Here is a 10262-nt window from a genome sequence, read left to right as displayed (position 1 = left end):
TAACCTAACACCTCTAGACTATGAAGTTCAAACATTTATTCAGAGGAAAATTCTTGAGTGATTTTATTGGGTTGGCTAAATAGAGTTTTTGTTTCAACTTTTGAATTACAGTTGAACCTCGTTTGTACGAACCTCGGTAAAAAGAATTCCTCGATAAGACAATTTTTTTTTAATCCCCTTGACACTTTCATATAGGTCAATGCTAAAAACACCTCTATACAACGTAGTAATTAAGTTAAAAACCTCCATAAGACGAATTTGTTTGTGACATGGGCTAGGACTGATTAGCCTCTATACAACGAATATTCTTAGCACAAAACCTCTACAAGACGAACGTGACCTCTATAAGACGAATTTATCATAATCTTAACCTCCATAGTACATAGTTTTCAAAACAAACAGAAGCTTGTCTCAACATGAAACCCCCACCCATCCCTCCTCCTTTCCTCAGTCATTGTTTGGAGAAACTTTGGAGTGAGGAGAAACCTCTATAAGAAGAATAACAGCAGCATTAAACCTCGATAAAACGACCCTCTTTATTAAGAATACCTCTATAGTACGAGTTTTTCCCGTACCCCTTGAAATTCGTCTTATAGAGGTTCAACTGTACTTATTTCATTTTTACAGTACACTCATTAGTCATTAAACACCAACATTATTTTATTTTACTAGCTATATATTAACTTTGCTTCTTAAGATTGGCACTCGCATATATAATATAAATATAAATATCATTTTATCTTTATGTATAGTTATCTGAGACCTGTACGAACAAGAACAATCAAAAAATATATCTAAAAAGAAGAATATTTTATCTATAAAACTGTCAAAATAGTTAGAAGATCAAAATAAACTATATAATCATTTTTACATGTTTTCTTTACAAATTACAGAGAAGTTTACTGGTAAGAATTTTAACAAAATTAACTGCTCTAGATTAAATATAAGGTTTATTGGTAAAGTATAAAAACAGTACATAACAATAAAAGGCAACATATAATAATAACTATAGCTGCCCTGTACAGCGGCCAACCTTCTCCATAATATTTTTGTCCAGAGCTGGGGCTACATCTTTCTTCCTGAAACAAACATTTTAATCTTGGTAAAGAAAGTCACAATTTTAAAATACTCAAGGGTACCAAATTATGCGGGTTGGTGTAGTTGGTAGTTTCAAATAAAAAGGTCTTATTTTACAATAAATTACCATAGGTACCCTTAACTAAAAGTTTTTAACTGGTTTATTCCGCCTACAAACGTGCGACACAAACTCGATCTTTGAGGGGCTTTCATTGCTTGTTAAAGACACATGTTAACCTCTTGCCACATTACCAAGAGTTATTCTTCTTGCTAGAAGAATAACTCTTGTTAATGTGGCAAGAAATAGATATCTTCCTGAGGAGGATCTAATTGGGAAGCTACAGGCTTTTATCGGACGCCTGAACTTGTAACTTCAAGAAAACAACTGTATGGGGTGCGCAATAATTTTATTTTTGGATGAAGTGCTTTATGGTCTTGGCCTGCCCCTGTTAACAGTTTTAACAGGATCAGCAACAGGTAAATTAAACCTTTTATATTTTGTCTAGGCCTATATTTCCCTGATCAAGTTAGTGCAAAGAAGTTTTTGTTGAATAATAGTTGTAAAGGCTTTAATTTCCTGAATTGAAATAAGTACCTGGGGACCGAGCCATGGCGTAGTTTATTTTGAATTTTAAAGCAATATACAGGAATGGATGGATGGTTCTATAGAAGAATTTGAAATTTATAAAACAATAAAAATTCAAGCTAACACATTATTAAGCGACAAAATCAGTTTACAGTCTAACGCTCTGTATGATACTCTAATAAAAAAACAAGAACAGCTGATGAACAAGGAGCCGAGCTGTACAAAGTCCACCGCCCAACCATCTTCCGCATCGCAGTCATGACCCTCATCTGCAACTGTGCGCACGAGGTTGGGGTTGGACATTATAAGTTTTTGTCAGTAAGCCTACTCGTTTTATTCATAAAACGTCTATGACTGTAAATAGTATATGTCCGTGTTTCGCATTTAAACTCTTGATGACCCTTTCGAAGTTACAGTGTTAAATGTTCTTGTAAAAGATCTCATGATGAGGACTTAAGTCCTTAAAACCCGTAATCCATAAGGACTAAACAGGATCAATCTGGCAGTACTGAGATAATTTTATACCTTTTATAGTTGGTTCATTGATCTTGAGACAAAACAACTCAAATATGAAAATGAATATTATGTTATTGATATATTTTAACGTAAACAGTAGGGCAATTACAATGTTGGTCATAATTGTTTTTATACAGTAGGCCAACATTTGGTGGCTTTTGTTCATAAATTCGGACTACTTAACAACTGTTTGGATTAGGCGGTATAGTTCATCTTCCCGTTGCGAAGCACGGGCACAGAAGCTAGTAAATTATTAAGTGATTTAATAAATAACTCTATATATAATATTTACAATAAACTATACCTTCAAAAACCTGGCTGTTTAACGGATGATATGGCAGACACACACTTATCTCACTAGGTGCTCTTCCTTAAGTTCTTTTACGGAGTACAGCGGCCTATAATTAGTATTCCTTTCAGCGCCTTCTGAAGGAGGGTGCATCCATCTCCTGCAAATGAGTAGGCAGTTATGAGTTGCAGTTAATAGTAGAACGAGGATAGCTATTCTAGGTAAGTTTGAGACGACAGCAGGAAAAGTCTATATTTTGTGCTCTTCTGGTATAGTACTCCTGCACCCCAGTGGCGGATCCAGAGGGGGGGGGCAGTCGCAGTTTGGAAATATAGGTATGTCATATATTTTTGACTGCATGTAATTCAGTAGTGCATACAAATTGCGTAAAATAATTTGTCACACTAACTCAGGACAAAGAAATGGTATAAAACTGCCATTTTTGAAGACTTAGTTTAAACAAATTTTTGGGGAGGGAGGGGGTACCCCCGAACCTCTCAGACAACCTGGTCCCCCCCCCTTGTGACTGTTCTAGATCCACCACTGCCTGCACGTAATCTTTTCTAGGGTCAGGATATCAAGCACTACGCCGTGAGTACCCTTAAGCTACATTTCCATTCCTACAAGTCGCAGGCACAAGTTGAGGCACATGTCGCACGTAGTTTGTCATGCCGTTTCCATTCCAGGCACAAGTCCCGCCACTTCAACTGGCAGACAAGGCAGTGTTCTCTTTTATTGTGATGTGGTGAGGTTCGGTGGATGATTTTGATTATATTGTGTTCTACAAATCACCATGGATGACATAACAGCCTCTGATTTTTTATTTATGGCTGGTGCATACAATGAACTTAGAAGAAAACTACCTAGATAGAGGATAAGAAGTTTTTTTGGCTAAAAGAGCATTGGAAGGTGCATTTAATCAATTGATGAGAGATTTGCGCCGTGACTTGAGCCAGGATGTTTCCATTCCTACAAATTTGGAGATTTGTGCCGGCACAAATTTGCAGGAATGGAAACGTAGCTTAAGATCCTTTAAGATTGGCCGGCAATGATCCAAATGCCGAACAACTGTAATAATACTAAAGGTTCTGGACAGCATCGTTGTATCATCTGCAAATAATAATGTTTTCCCATTCAGATTAAGGCAGGATTTTGTATAGGTTAGGCCTAACTTATACCCTTAACCTCATTGACGGGTAGGGCAGTCAAAATCGATGCAAAAATTAAAAGCCGAGTAGGCTAAGTTTATGGGAAGATTTCATTAGCTTAGTGTAGCCTAATGTTTTTAATATCATAAAATAAAAATGTCTTAAAATATTATTAGACTAGCCCAGGCTAATCATGGGGTTACAGCTCTTTTGCTTGATGCATTGAAATGGATTTGGTGAAGTATAGCCTAACTACATATTACAACAAGTACTATTACCCCTGATCTATTTAACTGCACAACTATACTTATTATTTATTTTAACGTCTGTGATAGAGCCTATTTATTTGATAAGCTATGCATAAAAATGTGACTGTGATAATAGGCCTATATCGCTATTGATCAAGTAGCCTATATACCGTGAGTTAATGTGTCTCAGACGAAGTCTATAGTGATCAGTGATTATTAAACGACCAATAAAATGGGCCTACTTAATTACTTGATGTCTTTAAGATAGCTAAGTTATTTTGTTAGTAGTATCAACTAAGTTTAGACTAACCTACAAGGTTTATTATCACACATAAAAATGTTTTGATGGCCGTTGCCCTAGCGGTAGGTTAGTTGCGCATTTGCTACCTACAAAATCTGGGCCCTGTAGGGTGGGTTATAATGCGGTAGAATGGCGATAAACTTAGGTTAGTTGCCCATTGACGCCTTGAACAATAGATCTCTTGAAATTGTAAAGAGCAATGAAGCTTAGGCCTACGAAAAAGCCAGTCTACCGAAATAGGCAAATCATTATGAATTTAATGTGTACCATGTAACCTTGTAAGTTATAGCCATCCACCTCCACCTGTCACGTGAAGCCACAATAATCAAAGAAAAGATCACACTACTCCAGCTGCTGAGAGTATCAAATACGTATAGGCTATGTTATAAAATGCTAAAAACTCAAATGAAGTGGTTTGCAGTGCTCCGCAGGGTCAGCCCCTAACATTGTGCAAATGACTTCTTTTTGTATTAGTAGAAGTTCATGGACAAGGGGGGAATGGCCCCAAAGTTGGATTCCATATTGATTGAAACAGCCCAAAATAGGCTAGTTTGAGATATTCAATATCGACAAAAGGCTTGAGTTTCCAGAATAAACATGAAACTCTCGATAGTTTTTTGCTCAAATTTGTGATGTGAGTTTTCCAGTTTAATTTACTATTGAGGTGGAAGCCAAGAATTTTTACTGAGTGGTCTGATTGTTTAATAGAGAGTGAGAAATCAATTTTCTGGGTCTTGGATTGATTACAGATCAGTTTATTTGCAGAAAACCAGTTTAAAACACTCTTTTCTGCTTTAGAAAGAGCTTATGAGAGCTTTGTTTGGACTTTATCAGAAGTAAAAATTGTGGTATCGTCTGCGTAAATTACACATTCGACAGGAGTGTTACATGGAAGATCATTTACTGCGATTATAAAAAGGAAAGGGCCTAGGACCGAGCCCTGCGGAACTCCTGCTTTAATTGTGGTCAATGTTGAGTGTTTACCCTCCACACTAACATATTGCTTCCTATTAGTCAGATATGATTCAAGCATTTCTATTGTGTTTTTGCTAAGTCCATAGAATTTGAGTTTAGCCAGCAAGATGTCAAACGGGATGCAGTCGAAAGCTTTTGTTAAATCAAAAAGTAGCATGGAAACAGTATTTTTATTTTCAAAAGCATTAATAATATAATTGGAAATGTGAGAGACTGCCATCATAGTTGATTTGCCAGCTCTAAACCCAAATTGAGAATCAGTCATCAAGTTATTAGAGTCAAAAAAGTTATTTAACTGTTTTAACATGAGAGCTTCGAAAACCTTAGATAAGATTGGTACTATCGAGATTGGGCGATAGTTTTGACATAGATTCTTGTCACCCTTTTTATAAATTGGAGTTACTTTTGAGACTTTAAGTTGGTCAAGAAAATAGCCATTACGGAGACAACTATTAAATACGGTGGAGAGGGGTGTAGATATGTAGTGTATAATATTCTTGATTATGTAGTTTGAAAGCCAAAAGTGATCCATAGATTTAGAATTTGAAAATTTTGAGACTGTTTTTGTTACCTCATTTGGTGTAATAGGTATCCATTCAAATTTAGAGACGCCCAATTTTTGTGTAGATTCCAGTAGTTCTCTTGGTGTGTCTTGAGTCTGGCCCACTTGATTGGCCAGTTCCTCAACTGAATCTGTAAAGTAGGTATGTGTTTAATTTGTTAGGGTCAAGAGTAACATGAGATGTGCGTGTGGTTGTATTTTCCTGTGTTATTATGTCCCAGGCGGCCTTGCATTTGTTCTTTGAATTGTTAATGTATTTTGCACAGGCTAATTTTTTAGCAAGGTTTAAATCCTTCCTGTACTGTTTTTTTAAGCTATTGTAGATATTATAAGCTGCCTGAGCCTTTACAGAATCAATTTTCCTTACTTTTTTTTAAAACTATCACTATAATAGGTGATTTTATTTTTCACTAGATTAGTCTTATTATCTGATCTAAGCTTTTTCTTAACAGGTGGAGAACACTAGTACCAGAGGTTAACAAACCTATCAAAAAAACTATCCAACAATGTTACTGGGCTACTCTCATTTTCTGTAATGTCTTCCCATGACTCGCTCTGCAGTACCTCACGGAAAAGATTGAGATGTTGTTTATTTTGTTTCCTAACAAGAACACTAGGCTGCTCAATAGATAGGCCTACATTTTGTGAGCTTTTGCAGGCAGGTCTATGGTATTTAAAAAGCAGTGGATCATGATCGGCCAAAGCGCCTTGCAAAATTGAAACTTTGTAAAAATCTTGAGAAAAATTGACTAATATATTATCTAAACAGGCATCGTTTCTTGTAGGGAATTTATTACTACATTTTAGGTCAAGTGATCGTAGTAGGTTCGTGAAATTAATTGAGATTTGTTCCTCCATCTTGGCCATTTCAATGTTAAAGTCCCCACAGACTATGGGCACTTATTGTGACTATCATTATTGTGGTTCTGGCACTTCAACATGAAAGGAAGAGTAGCCCTCGTATTTAGTCCTAATTTGGGTACACTTGAACAATGGACATTGAGGAAAATAGAATCAGACGAACAAAGGATAGGAATATAGTTACAATCAGTGAGGTCAAACAGTTTAAAATTACGGGACCAAAGAGGAAACATGGTACTATGGTAGCAATTATGATACACTTCCATATGGGTTTAAAATTCAAAAAACTCACCAAAATCCAAAATCTCAACTCCTGAATCACTATCACTATCACTCCAGTCCTCCCAGTCCCCAATATCCACCTCATTCCACCCATTTTGTGATGACAAAAATGGTTCTTTAAACTGTAGTAGTTGTAACTTAGGCCTAAATTGAAAATACACACCTAAAATACAAATTTGTATGACAATTGAAATTGACAAACAATAAATTCTCCAAAATCAAAATCCAACCTCAAACTCGAGCTAGAGCAGCAGCCAGCAGCAGCAGCACTGCAGCAGATCTAGAAGAGAAGAAGAAGAAGAAACGCAGAACAGAACAAGAAACGAGACGAAGGAAGGCTGAAATTTGGGTGGAGTAGAGGTAATTCAAAGAAGTCGCGGGAATTTTCAGAAGTGTAGAGGGTAAGCGACCGCACCGCGAAACACGTGACCACGGCGAAGCCACGCCCTTCCCCCAGAAGGGAGGGGCCGGGACCTAGCTGACCGAGTTGAGTTGTCGGTACTCGGGGAGTATTTCAAAAGTTCCAAAATCGGAAGATCCAAAGAATATATTGCCGATCGGAAGTTCCAAAATCGTAAGATCCAACGTTTATATTGCCGATCGGATCTTCCAAAATCGGAATTTCCAAAGGTTATTTAGCGGGTCGGAAGATCCAAAATCAAAAGATCCAAAGAAAATATTGCCGATCGGAAGTTCCAAAATAGTAAGATCCAAAAGTACAGTCATAACTAGAAGTACAAATTTATTTCTTAAAGTAAACTTATGAAATAGACTGTCCTTTTCACTTTGGAACTTGTGATCATATGCCGGGTCGGAATTTCCAAAACGCTACTAGTCAGATCGGAACATCCAAAATGCTAGAACTGTTGCGTCTCTCAGATTGAAGGCGTATACACACGTCGTCACCAGCAACGTTAATGGTTATTTGTTTTGTTAATTGATATTTTAATTAATATTTCTTTATTAGTATTTTCAAGTACACACACTTAAATACACACGCATTCATACATACATGTATATATGGGACTTTGAAGGCATGCAGGGCTAGTGTTGGTATTGTTTACTATTTATTTTCAAAAGTAAAATAACGTGTTTATTTTTATTCTTAAAAGATGGTTTAAGTATTAACCTTGACAATAACAATACTAAATTATCTGGCAAACGTCTTAAACAAATAATAACTTATTTTTATAGCTTATGACAATTTTTGTTTACTCCGTAAGAGAATCCAGAATAAATCATTTGAAAAATGAAAAGATAATGAATTTGTCGTGGTTTATTTGAGCTGAACTATTAAGTTGTAATAGTGTACTAGTAACCAACGCTAAATATTTGAAGTTGTTTCCGGTTGTTGTAACAAACAGGTAGTTTCAAATTTAATTAAATTGAAATTGTAACGTTAAATTATATTTAGTTTTCCCCACAACTAGCGAATGTCTGCTGTAACCTAATTCAAGTGAAATTTAATTTTTTCCTTACAAAGAATGTGTTTTATCAAAAAATGTAAAATGTTCAACTGTATATCAAACATTTGCGTCTAATCAAGTTTTGTTGGAGATTCAATTTGTGTACCTAAGTAAAAGGTTTTGTTGTAACAATTTTAAGTCATGTTTGAAAATACTTATTGTTCTGCAAACTATCGCTTAATCGTTGAAGATATGAGAATTGACTTATACGACATAGTTTTTTGGTCTTTATATGTGTAAATAGCTGTTCTGAATTAAACTGTTTAAAAAATTGACTACTCGATTCCCGTGCGTTCGACTGACCAACATTTGTACATTAACTCCCTTTACTATTCAAATACTGTTTGCGTAACTGTGATGTATATGGGTTGCGTTCTGAATCACAAGGCACTGTAATTATAGATAGGGCTCAGATTATTAATTGACGAATATTGTGTAAATAAAGCAATTGTTTTAAATCCGCTTATTAAAAGTATGCTATCGTAAACGAATCAATTTAGCATTTAATTTGTTTAAATAATAGTGATATATTGTTATCAAATGCACAACAATTATTTTCAATAAATGTGTTTCCAGTTGGTGTCGTTTGAGTGCACAGGCGTCAACTCAATGTTTCACCCGTATTTAATGGTAGATTGTACAAATTGTAAACACTATTTTTTATAGTTGAAACAAAATATGGACAGGTCTAATTAGTTACATAATTATTTAAATTAATTATTTCATTATAATAATCTTTCCAGTAAAAGATTTATGCTCCAATAGGACTTACCAGTTTTCGGCTTCAACTAATCAACGAAAAGTCTAGTGTGGTACCGGTACCGAGAGATAAATTATGCCCCTTACCTATAAAAATAATCGTATTTTGCATGATAAATGTTTAAAAAACTGGAGTAGGATCTTAAATATTCCTTTTTTAATTGCATACCTTATTCAAGTTGTTATTAGTTCTGCGATGAAATTTCTATGGTATTTAATAGAATTATATTTGTATTGTAATAAAACATGTCTGTGTAGTATATTTCTTTAACAATTAAATGTAATTAACCAAACTCAGCAAGGATTAGTCACCCGTTACTATCTTTTAGTTTAATATTCATTTATTTTTGTTTAAGGTATATTATTTTCTACAATTTAAAAACATTTATTAGAAGTCTAATTGTCTAAATGCAAATTTACTTGCTCTTATTGTCCTGCCATGTAGGTATAAAATAAAAATACCCCCGCCGCAGCAAACCTGCCGTCTAAGCGAATTTCCATTTGGCTGAATTGATTTTCAATTGATCTATTTAAATAACATTAGGTTTAACGAGTACCTAGGTTTGCTGCTACAAGGAAACTAATAAAGTGTGTTTTTAGTAAAATATTGATAGCTTACTATAAAATAAAAAAATTTGCCAAGTTTGATCAAAATATATCCATAAACAAGCAAAATACAACATTTTACAATATTCTCCATAAGAATAACATGGGAATTTTAAATTTACCATTTTTTTAGTTTTCTCCGTAACCAATAACCGTACAAAAACACTTTGATATACTGAAATGTTTGTTTTTTTAAGCTCTTTAAGAATGTTTAGAGAAAAATTGGGAAATTTTGTGTTTTGAGGGTCAAAAATGAGAAAAACCAATTTTTACCCCATAAAACCCCCCATAAAACCCTGTTCCCATAGTCCGATCATGCTGGATCGCGAACTCATTGAAGTTTATCCCGCCTTACACCTTCAAACCAAATTTCATCAAAATCGGATAAAAATTACTCAAGTTATCGTGTTCACGGACACATATATATATATATAAATCTATATATATATATATATATATACATATATAAAAATTTGAACGAATGGTGTTTTTGGCCTCTGGGGACATCAAAATGAAAAAGTAAATCGGTCCCGGGCCTAAGTCTTACCATGAGACCTACGGTAATAGCTACTTCCCTATAGGGAAA

General features: G+C 34.9%; 1 protein-coding gene across 5 annotated transcripts; it reads right to left on the bottom strand.

Moving 5' to 3' along the window:
• Positions 1 to 933: 933 nt before the first annotated feature.
• LOC128986593 (uncharacterized) lies at positions 934 to 7157 on the bottom strand. Of its 5 annotated transcripts, none has more exons than XM_054407033.1 (4): positions 6856 to 7157; positions 5712 to 5833; positions 2527 to 2628; positions 934 to 1079 (listed from the first exon to the last, which is right to left on the bottom strand). In XM_054407033.1, the coding sequence occupies exons 1-3, from the start codon at positions 6937 to 6939 to the stop codon at positions 2529 to 2531; spliced, it is 306 nt and encodes a 101-aa protein (XP_054263008.1). In that variant the 5' UTR covers positions 6940 to 7157; the 3' UTR covers positions 934 to 1079; positions 2527 to 2528. The 5 variants fall into 5 exon arrangements, 2 of the variants coding, with proteins under 2 accessions (XP_054263008.1, XP_054263007.1); XM_054407032.1 differs by having other exon boundaries at positions 2484 to 2628; positions 6856 to 7097; XR_008490142.1 differs by lacking the exon at positions 5712 to 5833 and having other exon boundaries at positions 2484 to 2628; positions 6856 to 7094.
• Between the last annotated feature and the right edge of the window lie 3105 nt (positions 7158 to 10262).

Source organism: Macrosteles quadrilineatus, unplaced genomic scaffold (assembly GCF_028750875.1).
Source record: "Macrosteles quadrilineatus isolate MER2022 unplaced genomic scaffold, UCM_ALF_1.0 Scaffold_2__2_contigs__length_208266976, whole genome shotgun sequence".
In the NCBI taxonomy this organism is placed as follows: Eukaryota; Metazoa; Arthropoda; class Insecta; order Hemiptera; family Cicadellidae; genus Macrosteles; species Macrosteles quadrilineatus.
The sequence above is the reverse complement of the archived record's forward strand: the minus strand, read 5'-3'. Positions and strand labels throughout refer to the sequence as shown.

What these genes read in the sequence shown, in the direction of transcription:
- LOC128986593 (XM_054407033.1), bottom strand. Translation starts at nt 6,939, where the DNA reads ATGGGTGGAATGAGGTGGATATTGGGGACTGGGAGGACTGGAGTGATA. An exon ending in AGTTGAGATTTTGGATTTTG is followed by an intron (nt 5,834 to 6,855) that starts GTGAGTTTTTTG and finishes CCTACTTTACAG; the next exon opens with ATTCAGTTGAGGAACTGGCC. An exon ending in TACCTATTACACCAAATGAG is followed by an intron (nt 2,629 to 5,711) that starts GTAACAAAAACA and finishes ACTCATTTGCAG; the next exon opens with GAGATGGATGCACCCTCCTT.